The sequence below is a fragment of the Perognathus longimembris genome, chromosome 6 (assembly GCF_023159225.1).
Source record: "Perognathus longimembris pacificus isolate PPM17 chromosome 6, ASM2315922v1, whole genome shotgun sequence".
NCBI classification, from domain to species: Eukaryota; Metazoa; Chordata; class Mammalia; order Rodentia; family Heteromyidae; genus Perognathus; species Perognathus longimembris.
In genome coordinates, this window is record NC_063166.1 from 4,140,420 (window position 1) to 4,152,971 (window position 12,552).

General features: G+C 43.3%; 1 protein-coding gene across 1 annotated transcript; it reads right to left on the reverse strand.

Annotated features, from left to right (window-relative positions):
- Positions 1-2,501: 2,501 nt before the first annotated feature.
- Cenpq (centromere protein Q) lies at positions 2,502-10,314 on the reverse strand. The gene is made up of 8 exons (XM_048347644.1): positions 10,175-10,314; positions 9,389-9,446; positions 8,066-8,186; positions 7,157-7,234; positions 4,764-4,893; positions 3,661-3,780; positions 3,452-3,529; positions 2,502-2,910 (listed from the first exon to the last, which is right to left on the reverse strand). The coding sequence occupies exons 1-8, from the start codon at positions 10,268-10,270 to the stop codon at positions 2,779-2,781; spliced, it is 813 nt and encodes a 270-aa protein (XP_048203601.1). The 5' UTR covers positions 10,271-10,314; the 3' UTR covers positions 2,502-2,778.
- Positions 10,315-12,552: the final 2,238 nt, after the last annotated feature.

Genomic DNA, 12,552 nt, shown 5'->3' on the forward strand with positions numbered 1-12,552 from the left:
GAAAACCTCTAATTAAGGCTTTAGGCTTAGGTGTTGCTTATTATTAATATCATTATGACACACACATATGGACATGGGCCTGCAGTTGAAAAGCCTTCCACTCAGACTGTCCAGCCATCACCAAGGACTTCTGTGAAAGAGACACTGCGACTCTCCTCTCAACCCAAGCCAGCCCAACTTGTCCAATAGCCATTCCTCAGGGACCTGGAATTCTTTTGCTCAGTCCCACTCTTCTGTTGTGGAGTGTATTCCCACTACTGTGTACTTCATTTCAATAAGGCTGTGCTTCTGTTTGCTCAATTCTATGTTCAAGATACCACGAACCTAGGATGACTCTAATGGTAGACCCGCACCTGATCACAGTGACAAACCACACATCCAAGATGCAGATCGATGCTCACTTCCCAACACTTCGGGTTCTCCTCTCCTCTCCCAGGTCTTGGCACGCCACAATGTTCTGGGGCCCCTGAATTTGCTAGCCAAGCCTTTCTTTGCATCCATTCATGCCTTGGGCAGTACCAGACAATGGACTCAGACTAACAAGACCTCCTGGATCCTTGGGGTTCTCTGTGGTTCCTGTGGGGACTGCAAATAAAAAAAAAGAGGGCAAGTGTACAGGAAGCTTGGAGAGTGTGGCAGGCTTGGCACTCGCCAAATGCCATCTTCTAGTTTTCTGATGATACACAGAATGGGTGTGTGTCACATACAGGACAGAAGTGATCAGTAGGAGTGTATTTGGATTTCCGTCTTCACATGCACACCAGGAGCTCCCAGGGCTCCAGGAGTCAAAATCCCAGCTCCTACTGAGCATATATGCCACATCTGCTCACGGTGAAGGTCTTCATCATGTCCAAGGGTGCCAGTAAATCAGGGAAAGATTTCTGGCATGGGATTATGCTCCCCAGGAAATGTAAAACATATCTCCAACTAGGACAGTGGCAATGGTACAAGTCAGGATACTTCTACAAGTCCAGTCTGATGAGAAAAGTAAGTTTGGTAGGCATTATTTAAGAAGCAGTGGACTGCAGAGTACCATTTGGGTCCTACCCTTATTGGGGACTCTTCTATCAGCACACACTACCCAGTTGTGGGAAAGATGTCTGGTTTGTTTTGGCTGTTTCACATGTCCAACAGCTACAACTAGAGGCTCACTGAGGGATGGATTAAAGTCATCTCACTACACCTAGGCACATGGACTAGGCCTTGGGATTCATCACTGCCGCCCACTATCAGGGCCCACAGTCCTGGAGGGCCAAAGTTCCCATGTGGGTCACAACCAAGCTTTGCCACCCAGGAGGATGGTAACTTGCTGGCAAACTATGTACTGTCCAGCTTCTGTGAAGAAAAGAGAGGCCTGAGCCCTGCTGTTATGCCCATCCAAGGTGTGGAGACTTACTCGATCATGGAGTCATGGGGGGTGGGGGGGGATTGGTGCAGGTGGTGGAGCCCAAGGGCGGGGCTTCCGGTTAAGGTCTCCCAGCCCAGGTCTATCACCAGCCAGCAGGGAACTAACTTGACACTGCTTCTGTAGTGGTAGGGGAAGAAACTATGTGATTATTTCATTTTATGGGCAGGAGACAGACCTTTTCCTGTAGGAAAATACTACATCTGCACAGGCAGTTTGGGAACTTTCTTTCAGTCATTTCATTTGCTGTTAAAAAACAGGGAACAGCCAGGGCCAGTGGCTCACGCCTGTCTTCGCAGCTGCTCAGGAGACTGAGGTCTGAGGATCATGGCTTGAAGTCAAGCCTGGGCAGGAAAGTCTGTGAGACTCTTATCTCTAATAAACTACTCAGCAGAAGCTGGAAGCGGTGTTGTAGCTCAAGCAGTAGCACATTAGCATTGAGCAAAGAGAGACTCAAGGACAGAGCCCAGGCCCTGCATTCAGGCCCCAGGACTGGCAAAACAAAACAAAACAAAAAAACAACAACAAAAAAATGTGGAACCATGATATCTTCTTAGGGGTTAGTTTTGTATATTATCTGATGTCTTACTATCAAAAATGTAGTAACCATTCCAATTAATTTGAAACAGACCAACTATAAATTGCAGGAGATCAAATCTTTTAACAACCCATTAGGACCAAGGTTCTAAAAGATCAAATTTCCTTGCTAGTGACACTTGTTGTGCTGTCGTAGAGATGAATTTTCAAAGGGGGACTTGTCATCTTATGAGAATGTTATCAAGAGGAATGGAAAAAAGGTGAATGCCTTTGTACACTACGCAAGGATAATAATAATGATAAGAGAATGCTAAGTCTAGAGGATTTCATAGTGGGAAGCCCAAGGAGGGCCCAGGAAGGTTTTGACTCTGGGCCTGCGATGCAGTCCGGAACACCGAGCTGGTAGTCTCTCACCTCTCTGACTTGTTCTCAAGAAAGGAGGAGAACAGAAATGCAAGCTATGAGCTAGCAGATGAGTTGATAACAGACACTAGTGCTTTTACTTATCAGGTGCAGCATATAAACATGTCCAACACATAATGCACGGCATAGCAGCTCCTCTGGGGTAACCATTTAATGAACTCAGCAGTCACTCTAAATTATAAAATCATGGGCTATTCTTACTTCATAGCTTTGGGCAAATAACTGCAAGATTTAGCAACTCCTATAAACACAGTTTCAAGGACCCTTAGATGCTAGTGATAGCCCTACCAAGGCTAACTTTGCAGCGCATATTACAGGTTAAGAACTCCTGCACAAGTAACAGGCTTGTAATATCAAAGGTTATAATTCTATAAATTCAAATTAACATGAAACAATAGGAAAACAAAGACACTTTAAGAGGAATCTAGTTTCTCATAGGCTTCTTTGATGAATGCTGTTATGTTCTGCACCTGGGATGAACTGTGAAGAACATTCAAGTCCTTCAAAAGAGCATTCTGGTTTGGAATCCTTGTCAAAATTTCTTCCTGTAGGCAAAGAAGCATAATTACCTTTTCAATATTTGATTATGAAAAATGCCAAATAACTGTTCTTTAGAGAATCAGAATAATATCAAATATCCATCACTCAAATTGATATTGTCAACGCATGGTAACTCATCTTTCAAACCCATCTTTTCTATTTCCCATTCTTGGTCCTTTGGTCATTGGTGATGTGTAAACAGGAAAAAAAATCAATATTTATAATATAGTATCTATGAAGATCTTCTGAAGAAGGATAAACTTTACAAATATGACAATGCTACTTTCTTATATAGGGGTATGTTCAGGATTATCTTTCATATAAAATAATGTATTTCTATCAGTAATGGACCATTCTGGTAGATCTATGAAATGGAATGTTATAGGGCTACTGACCATAATGAAAGCCTTCCATGAACTGACCAGGAAAGACATTTGAAGCATATAATCAAAGAAGAGAAAATCATCTGTTTTAACAAACAGGATGACTTTTTACATATGCAACATAAAATTAACGGTATAGTCAATGTGGTACGTGAGTACTTACATGAAGTGTGGGTGCTCTGAGACTTTCCTGACAAAGTTTTGGAAGAGATTGTAGCCCTTTGCTTCCTAACTGAAGTACCTGGGTCAAAACAGAAAGCTGGAGATTATTTGAAAAAACGGACTTTTCTTATTAGTCAAAAGTAGTCTTGGTAAAATTATGTGTTGAAAAGCACATCTAAGTTCCAGTAATATAATTTTGTAAACAATTACCTTTTGTATTATCCCCTCCTCTTTTTCTACATCATGTGCTAGCTTTTGAACTTTGCTTTTCATGCTTACAATATTCTCCTCCATTGACTTTATGGCTTCCACAGTTCTATTTATTTCTTCCTGAATCAGAAGGAAAACAAGTTTTTGCATTACATAAATTGCACCTTAACAAATCATGTGTATCATCTCAGACATTAAGATACTTCTGTAAGAAAATATGAAATTTTTTTCAAGTATTTCCCAGAAAGCTGCCTTACCAATGTAATAATGTATTACAAAGAGGTTTAATTTATTGGGATAAGGATAGATATTCTGTTTCTGTTTCCTTAAGAACTCTCTAAAGCTCCAGGCATAGCTAGCTCAGTGGTAAGCTATCAGCTTTGCAAACAAGAGGTCCTGGGTTCCAGCCCCCAATACCAGCAGAAAACAAACAAAAACACCCCCGCCCCCAACCCAGCAGCATGTGGATTAAGGGATATAGCTATCGAGTGCTTAGATATAAGTCCACATTTGTTATAATGATAATAATGTATTTTTTCCACAGGAAGGATGAACCAAAAATGTTTTGAGATTCCAAAGCTTTCAGTGATTGATCTATGACTTAATAATTAATCTAGGCTTGTTGCCATAAATGTGTAATTCTAGCTAGCTTCTTGGGAGGCAGAGAGGACTGAGATCAAAGTCAGGTAGGGACGTTCTTAAGAACTCATCCTGCTCAAAGCTGGGCCTGGTGCTGTGCCTCACGCCTGTCACGCCCCATCCACACGCAAGTGCAGGGACTGTGTGCGGGGAAAGGGCAGCTGTTAGGACCAGAGACAAAGGACGCAAACGTCGGAAGATCACAGCCTAGGCCAGCACCCTACCTCAAAAATTCAAAAGTAGCCAATGCAAAATGAGGCTGGAGGTATGGCTCAAGTGGCAGAACACCAGCCTTGCACTGAGTACTGAGCACTTGTACTGAGTACAAGTTCAATTACTAGTAACACACATGTGCACACAGACACGGTAAGGAAAAATCTAGTGTTTGCTACTGGAAGAATAACATGATGATTAAAATGCCTAGTCCTTCCATCTATTATGAATTCCTGTTTCGAATTTCATACCTGCAATGACACCAGACCTGCTTCATTAGCGATTTCCTGGGCCTTCTCCATCTTCAGGAGATTGGAAACATCACTTAAACAGCTCAGCTTTCTTCGAGGTGCCTTCAGGGTTTCACATTGCTGTAGCAAACTTAGGAGCAGAATAAAAACATGATGTTATTTTTGCACACTGCTAGTATTGTTTGTTTTAGGACAGTTTAGATTTTACTCTTGTTCTCAAGCAACAAGGGCTCCAGCATTTCCCACTGACAGTAGCTCACCACGGAAGCAGGCCCTCCCTACACGAGCCCCAACACATCACCATGTCCCCTTCCAGTTTATCAATCAGTTATGAAATCAGTTGGAAGGATGCATTCATTAGTCAAATGCTCTAAATCATGGTTAGGTCTCTAGGACTCTCATGAGTGCTCATTAAACTAAAAGTATATTTTGAATACATACTGAGGTAGGACAGACGTGATCGCTTGGAAAATTAAATTAGTAAGTACTGACAGGTCAAGCTATGAAACCAAACCAGGAAATACACTGAAAAACCACAGCAGCAAACTTGATGCTGTCTTCTCCTTTTTTGGAGGTAAGGTTCTAAGAACAGGGAAACCTGAGGGCTATTTGCTTTCTCTGAGATTACGTTAAAGAATTACAAAGCTCCCCAAATGTGTACACAGAAAATTGGACATCAGATCTGGTAAAGAGAAGTCCTGAAACTCACCTACTATGCTTGTGCTTCAGGTCAGCCTACATTACATCTCTAGGATTCAGAATAGTAAACAAGACCCACCTGCCACTCTTAACTGCTGTCTCTACAAATCAGGGGTACTAGCTGACTAGTTCAGCTCAAACGAGATAAACCTAGAGAAAGGTCGCCAAATTTTTGTTGTTATTGGCAGCACTGGAGCTTGAACTCAAGACCTCATGTGCTTCCTCAGCTTTTCCACTCATGGCTGGCACTCTACCTACCATTTGAGCCACGCCTCTATTGTGGATTTTTGCTAGTTAACTGGAGATAAGAGTCTGCTGAGCTTGGCTTTCAAGCAAAATTCTCCTATTTCATCCTCCTGACTAACTAGAATTACAGGTTTGGCCAATATTTTAGAGCTGGACCCATGCATTTCAAGCAGGACCTCCTTTTTCTTATCTCTCTTTACCCTATGTGTACTAAAGTAAATCCCTGCTAAAACTTGAACAATAACAGAAGGAAAGAAAATGAATCGTGAAAGCAAGCCTTGGAAGTCTACCTCCATAAAGTGCCACATGATGAAGAGGCTATGTATCTGGCCGAATGTGAGTTCGTCTCTGTGCTGGTAACTCAAGGTGATCGCTTTGGCAGAGGCTCCTATATACTGCAACTCCCTCATGGAGCCACAAAAGGGCCACGGACCCTATATCCAGCAACAGCCTACACAGCTAGTTTCATTCTATTTGTATTCGCTCAATTATGGTCCTTGTGGTGCCCTTCCTGTCTAACTGCAGGCTGTCGTGTCTTTCAGTAGTTCAGAAGACTGATTCTTGTGCTGTACTCTGTCCCCAACTCTCAAACTCCATCCACATCCCATCCCATCTCTTCTATTTTGCCTCTGTGGGATGGGAATTATACTTGTTGAAAAACGAATAACCATAAATAAAATATTAGGTCAGAAATATTTCTTGGCAAGGCTGAAACTAAGATGTAAAACATTCTTTTATGAAAAGAAAAAGTCCGGAAAAAAAAATCACTGAAAAGAACCACAGACACGGTGTGACTTTTAAGAACAGTTGAAAACATGGTGCACAAATGCTGCAGTGATAGTCACTAGATACTATGCTGAAAACGAACTACACAACTTTTGGGGAAAGGAAGGCCGGGAGGGAAAAACTGGGAGAAGACGAGGGAAGAGGTGACACTTCACAAAGGAATGCATTCCTTACCTGACTTATGTAACTGTCACCCCTCTGTACTTCACCTTTACAATAACAATAAAAAAAAATGAAAGTTGAAAAGAAACTTCTATTAGTGACCTGCCACAAATGAAGAACAGAAATGTGTTGGAATATTAAACCTGTCACTTGTGCAATAATATAACACAACAGGAAGTATAGGAAAACCAAGGATAAATATCAGGTAACAGTCATGAACTGTATAAGGTTTCAAGGAGTGAAAGTTGAAAACTATTCTTTAAATACTGACATAACAAATGGTAAAATGTGGTAAGAGTTTCATGATTTTGTGGGGTAGGAGGTTTCTGAAATTTATGCTGTTTCAGTAACATATGTGGCATTAGTCCAGGGAAATGAAACATTTATTTCTGAATTGTCTGCTTTCTTAAAACCAAAAAGGTACATTCCACAATATCAATGGAAGAACAAGACTTAGTAAAAAACTACAATGTGGTCATTTTCAACTGTATCTTTATTACCTTTTATGTAAGAAGTTGAGATGATATTGGATTTGTTCAATTTGTCGTTTATTTTTTTTAGCCTGGCCTAAAGTTGTTCTAGGAGAAAAAAAAGACATTGAGTATTAGTTGTAAATATAATGTAGCTGTTTTTTCCTTCTGAATTCTTTAAAATGCCCTTTCCCCACCTGCTATGCAGAATAGATTGCTTTTCTTTTTAAGTTAACCTTTTAATTTAAATTTAAAGAAACGTGTGCGTGTGTCCCCTTCTTCGGGCTTGAACTCAGCCTAGGTGTGTCTATCGGCTTTCATCCTCAAGGTTAATGCTCTACTACTTGAGCCACAGTTCCACTTCTGGCTTCATTTGCTTTTATTTTGGTGTTTAACTGTACATAAGAGCCTTATGGACTATCCTGCTCAGGCTGTCTGTGACCCACAGTTCTCAGATCTCAGCCTTCTGAATAGCTAGAATTACAGGTGTGAGCCACCACACCCAAAGTAAATTAAGCCTATTTTAACCAATGTACCCAAGTTTTTAAAAAGTACACTGCAATTCAAATGACTGCCTCTCCTGCAGTTTAGTGGTAGAGTGGCAGAATTTGTCTTATTTTCTTTGCACCTTGTAGCACAGTAGTTTTCACATAAAGTGTTACTGTGCACTCAGACTCTTCCTAAAAGAAGTATCAAGTGCAAAGTTTTTATAGGCAGCGGACCAGGCCATACATATTTTAATTCTATTTCACTGATGGAATCTCAGTTTCTAAAATTAAGAGAAAATTCTTTTGCTGATGGGTAACGCATCATAAGACATTAATTTACTTCCTTCTGAAGTAGGAAAACTATTATCATAAATAACGCAGAAATAGTTGGTAAAATATCCATAGGCTATATGTTAGTAGCCGGTGTGAAAAGGAAAGAATTTATACTCACAACAACAGGGATTCCAGCTTAACTTTCAAATGCTGTTTGGTACTCTTTGAAAGAGGTTGCCAAAATTTTCTCCTTCTGGATGCTATTTTTATCTGTTTTAGATTAGTACATTTCGCTTGCCCTGTTTTATTAATGAAGAGAGAGATCAGGCTGAAAGTTTGCATTCTTTTACATTGATTTTTTTTTCATCTAAAAGGTTAATGGCACTATAAAAACAGAATATTATATAGTTGCTTAAACTGTTTAACTCACTTATTGTATAGGTTTAACAGGCCAGGTGTCAAAGATAAGCTTGCTGCTCACTTTTTTTTTTTGCCAGTCCTGGGCCTTGGACTCAGGGCTTGAGGACTGTTCCTGGCTTCTTCCCGCTCAAGGCTAGTACTCTGCCACCTGAGCCACAGCGCCCCTTCTGGCCATTTTCCATATATGTGGTGCTGGGGAATCGAACTGAGAGCTTCATGTGTAGGAGGCAAGCACTCTTACCACTAGGCCATATTCCCAGCCCCATGGCTGCTCACTTTTAGGTTAACTGAAATACTATTAAACAATATTGTAATACAAACCTCAAATAAATTAATTTAAATGAAGAATTAAGCTACACTTATAAAAAGTTTGCTCTTCAGAAGTGACTTGAAATCTGTCAGGAGCCTTAGTGGGGAGACGAGGTAACTTTTTACCAACACAGGGTGGTAACCGGAACACAAATCCAGACACACAATGTCAGTTATGCTGTTTCTACTGTTCTATTTATAAGGGACAAAGGACATACACTTTTGACCCCCTCACAAATTTTTGGAGGAAAGACACATTAAACAAATAACAGGTGTGCAGAGCATTACACAAGAAAAGACTGGGTTCTATGGAGTATAAACCAGAACCTGAGACCAGAGGAGAGGAAGGAAATCTGTTCATGAAGTGCTGTTCATAAAAAAGAAAAGTGTATGCCATACTAATCACTAGTATTAAACTACTAATTAACCAATGGTAATTATTTAACTAATCGGTAATTAGTTCCAAACAGAAAGCATATGTGTCTTGAGAAGTCGATTTTTTTAATGTCATAAATTAGTAATAAGTTTGACTATGGAAGCTTTCAATTTTTTCCAGTTCTTAGTAACTTTGCTGATATGAGCCTCTACAGCATTTGCTGCAGGTGTGAAAAGTAAAATTTGGCTTACAAAATTAATATTTTCTCAAAAACATGTATGTAGCTGTTTATTATTATATTTGTCATTTACCAAATTAATAAACAAGATGCTGAAAATTTTTCATGATTACAAGAAGTTTTAGAAAGACACACATTAAAGAATAGGAAAAAAATACCTCCAGGAGATAGATGCTTTGGATTAACTTTATTTCTTTTTGCATTGCTTCTTCTACTCTGGAGAGAAAAATATACATAAATTAGAAGTGATAAAAGTACCATTCTGCAGGACATTAGTCTTATGTATTTAAGAATGGTGGATACTTATTACAGGCAAAAACCATACTAAAGTGATTCTTGATAATGGTGACAGATTTTTGCCCAGTGTCCATGAATGTTTTAAATAAATCACTGCTCACTTTGTCTGCGAAATAGTGCTATGTACTTTGATTAATTCTTTTAAGATCGGAATATAAGAAGTTTTACCCCTGGGGCTGGGGATATGGCCTAGTGGCAAGAGTGCCTGCCTCATATACATGAGGCCCTGGGTTCGATTCCCCAGCACCACCTATACAGAAAATGGCCAGAAGTGGCGCTGTGGCTCAAGTGGCAGAGTGCTAGCCTTGAGCAAAAAGAAGCCAGGGACAGTGCTCAGGCCCTGAGTCCAAGCCCCAGGACTGGCCAAAAAGAAAACGAAGAAGTTTTACCCCTTATCCTTACCCTTTTCATTTAAACCTTAGCAGTTCCTGGAATCTCCTCCCCAAAGAATTCTATGGCTAAAGCTTTAGAAATAAAGGTAAACCATTTTAATATGAGAAATTTACAAATTATGTTATGAAAGCTCCCAGATAATATCCATTATCGCATTCTGTAGGAAAACTGCCCCCCAGACTCCACTTACTTCTCTTTAATAAAAGCTAAAATGTAATCAAAGTGCGTGATGACAGACCTGAGATTTTTATTACCTTTTTCTTCAAGGCTACTTTCTCATCAACTTTTCTTTCTGAATTTCTTTTTAATGGAGTAGACTTTTCCTTGGAAGCATTTGCTTCACCAGACATCTTGGAATATGAATAGTACAAATTACAACAATTTATAAAAAAAACTGTAAAGATGAAAAGAACACGTATTACAAAGGTTTGCACAACACTTTGTGAAGAAGGCTATTCATTATTGTTCTAAGTTTTCCTTTCTTTAAAATAAAACATAATAAAAGCCCGGGGAAGGTACTGCATATTATTAAAACACTAAAACAAAATTTTAGAACATCTTATGCTCTTACACTGGATTCCATGTTATTACTTTAAGTAGTTTTTGTATGTATGACTTCAAAGATGCCTTTGAGAAAAGGGGGAGAATGCAGTCAAAAATTCAATGAATATACTAAAAAATTAAAAAATAGGGCAGAGGGTGTGCTGGGAGGGATAGGTATGTTGAAAGAAGTGAGACTAAGGAAGATGAATTGTAGTCAGACTGCACTGTTAAGTTGAAACTTCTTTATATAACTACTTAAACAACTAGAAAACAACAACAATGCTTTTGCAACTTATTATTTTATACTCCCTCATACAATAAGATTACCTTCACTCATGTTTAAATCTAAGACAGAAATATAAGGGTATCACATGTTAGTATAAAGAGTAGAATCATATTTGGGGGGGGGGGGGTCGGTCATGGGGCTTGAACTCAGGACCTGGGCTTTGTCCCTGAGCTCTTCAGCTCAAGGGTAGTGCTCTACTACTTGAGCCACAGTGACACTTCCGGTTTTCTTGTGTTAATTGGACAAAAGTGTCCAAAGGACTTTCCTGCCTAGGCTGGCTTTGAACCCAGATCTTCAGATCTCAGCCTCCTGAGTAGCTAGAACTACAGGCATGAGCCACGGTCACCCGGCTTAGAATCATGTTTTAAGTCATAGATTTGCCATTATTCAGTATATGGCCAATCTATACCCAGTCTCTTCTATCCTGAGTTCCATTATTCCCAAAAGGTCTCAACTAGCCCACCCTATGGGAAAACCGCACACGTGAGAGCGCTTCCTTTGTGGACCATGAAAGAGTTTCACACTGTTCACTAGATGAGAACTTCCAGGTGAGGGATCAAGCAAGGGCTGAGAGTTAGGACTACAGGTGGCATAGTGTAAACTCCTCCTAGCTACTGCTTCCTGGTACTGGGCTCCAACTCAGGGCCTACACGCTCTGGCAGGGCTTTCTTCCTCTCAGCTGGGGCTCCACCTCTTAAGCCACGCCTCCAGTATTACCCAGAAGGAAGGGAACCAGCCAAAGCCTGATGGGATGACAAGGACTGTGCCCTGTGGGTCAAAGGGAGACCCAGCAGGAGGTTCAGGTGTGTGGGAGAGGCCAGGAAACCAGGGGGGGAGGGGGAAGGGGGCGGAGACAAGCACCAGCATCTTTCACCTGCATCCCGATCTCCCCTGGACACAGGGGCGCACGACCCCCAGCCTGCCCTCCGCGTGGACACAGGGGCGCACGCCCCCAGCCCGCCCTCTCTGTGGACACAGGGGCGCGCACGACCCCCAGCCCGCCTCCGCGTGGACACAGGGGCGCCCGACCCCCAGCCCACCCTCCCCGTGGACACCGGGGCGCACACGACCCCCAGCCCGCCCTCCCCGTGGACACCGGGGCGCACGACCCCCAGCCCGCCCTCCGCGTGTACATAGGGGCGCGCACGACCCCCAGCCCGCCCTCCCCGTGGACACCGGGGCGCACGACCCCCAGCCCGCCCTCCCCGTGGACACCGGGGCGCACACGACCCCCAGCCCGCCCTCTGCGTGGACACCGGGGTGCACACGACCCCCAGCCCGCCCTCCCCGTGGACACCGGGGCGCCCGACCCCCAGCCCGCCCTCTGCGTGGACACAGGGGTGCACACGACCCCCAGCCCGCCCTCCGCGTGGACACCGGGGCGCCGCCCTCCGCGTGGATCCCGGGCGCGCACGGCCCCGAGGCCGCCCTCCGCGTGGATCCCGGGCGCGCACGGCCCCAAGGCCGCCCACCGCGTGGACACCGTGCCGCCCTCCGCGTGGATCCCGGGCGCGCACGGCCTCGAGGCCGCCCTCCGCGTGGGTCCCGGGCGCGCACGGCCCCGAGGCCGCCCCCCTCCCCTCCCCCCGCCCTGCCCCCAGCCGCTGCCCCGAGGCTCAGGCGCGAGGCGGGACCCCCGCGGGGACGACCAGGCCCCAGCCTCTCCCCGCTCGGGTCGGCCGGCTGCCCACGCAGTGGGCCCCGCGGAGCCCCGGGCCCGCTCACCTCCCCGCGGCTGGAGTGGAGAAGGGCGCTGTCCGCCACCGCCCCACGGTCTCCCCGGCAACGCCTCTAACGGTCCAC

Bases quoted from the DNA above. Each gene is read 5' to 3' on its own strand.
- Cenpq (XM_048347644.1), bottom strand. From the start codon at position 10,270: ATGTCTGGTGAAGCAAATGCTTCCAAGGAAAAGTCTACTCCATTAAAA. The intron at 7,235-8,065 runs GTGAGTATAAAT...TTTTTCTCCTAG, and splicing joins AAGCTGGAATCCCTGTTGTT to AACAACTTTAGGCCAGGCTA. The intron at 3,781-4,763 runs GTATGAAATTCG...CTTCTGATTCAG, and splicing joins CAGGTCTGGTGTCATTGCAG to GAAGAAATAAATAGAACTGT.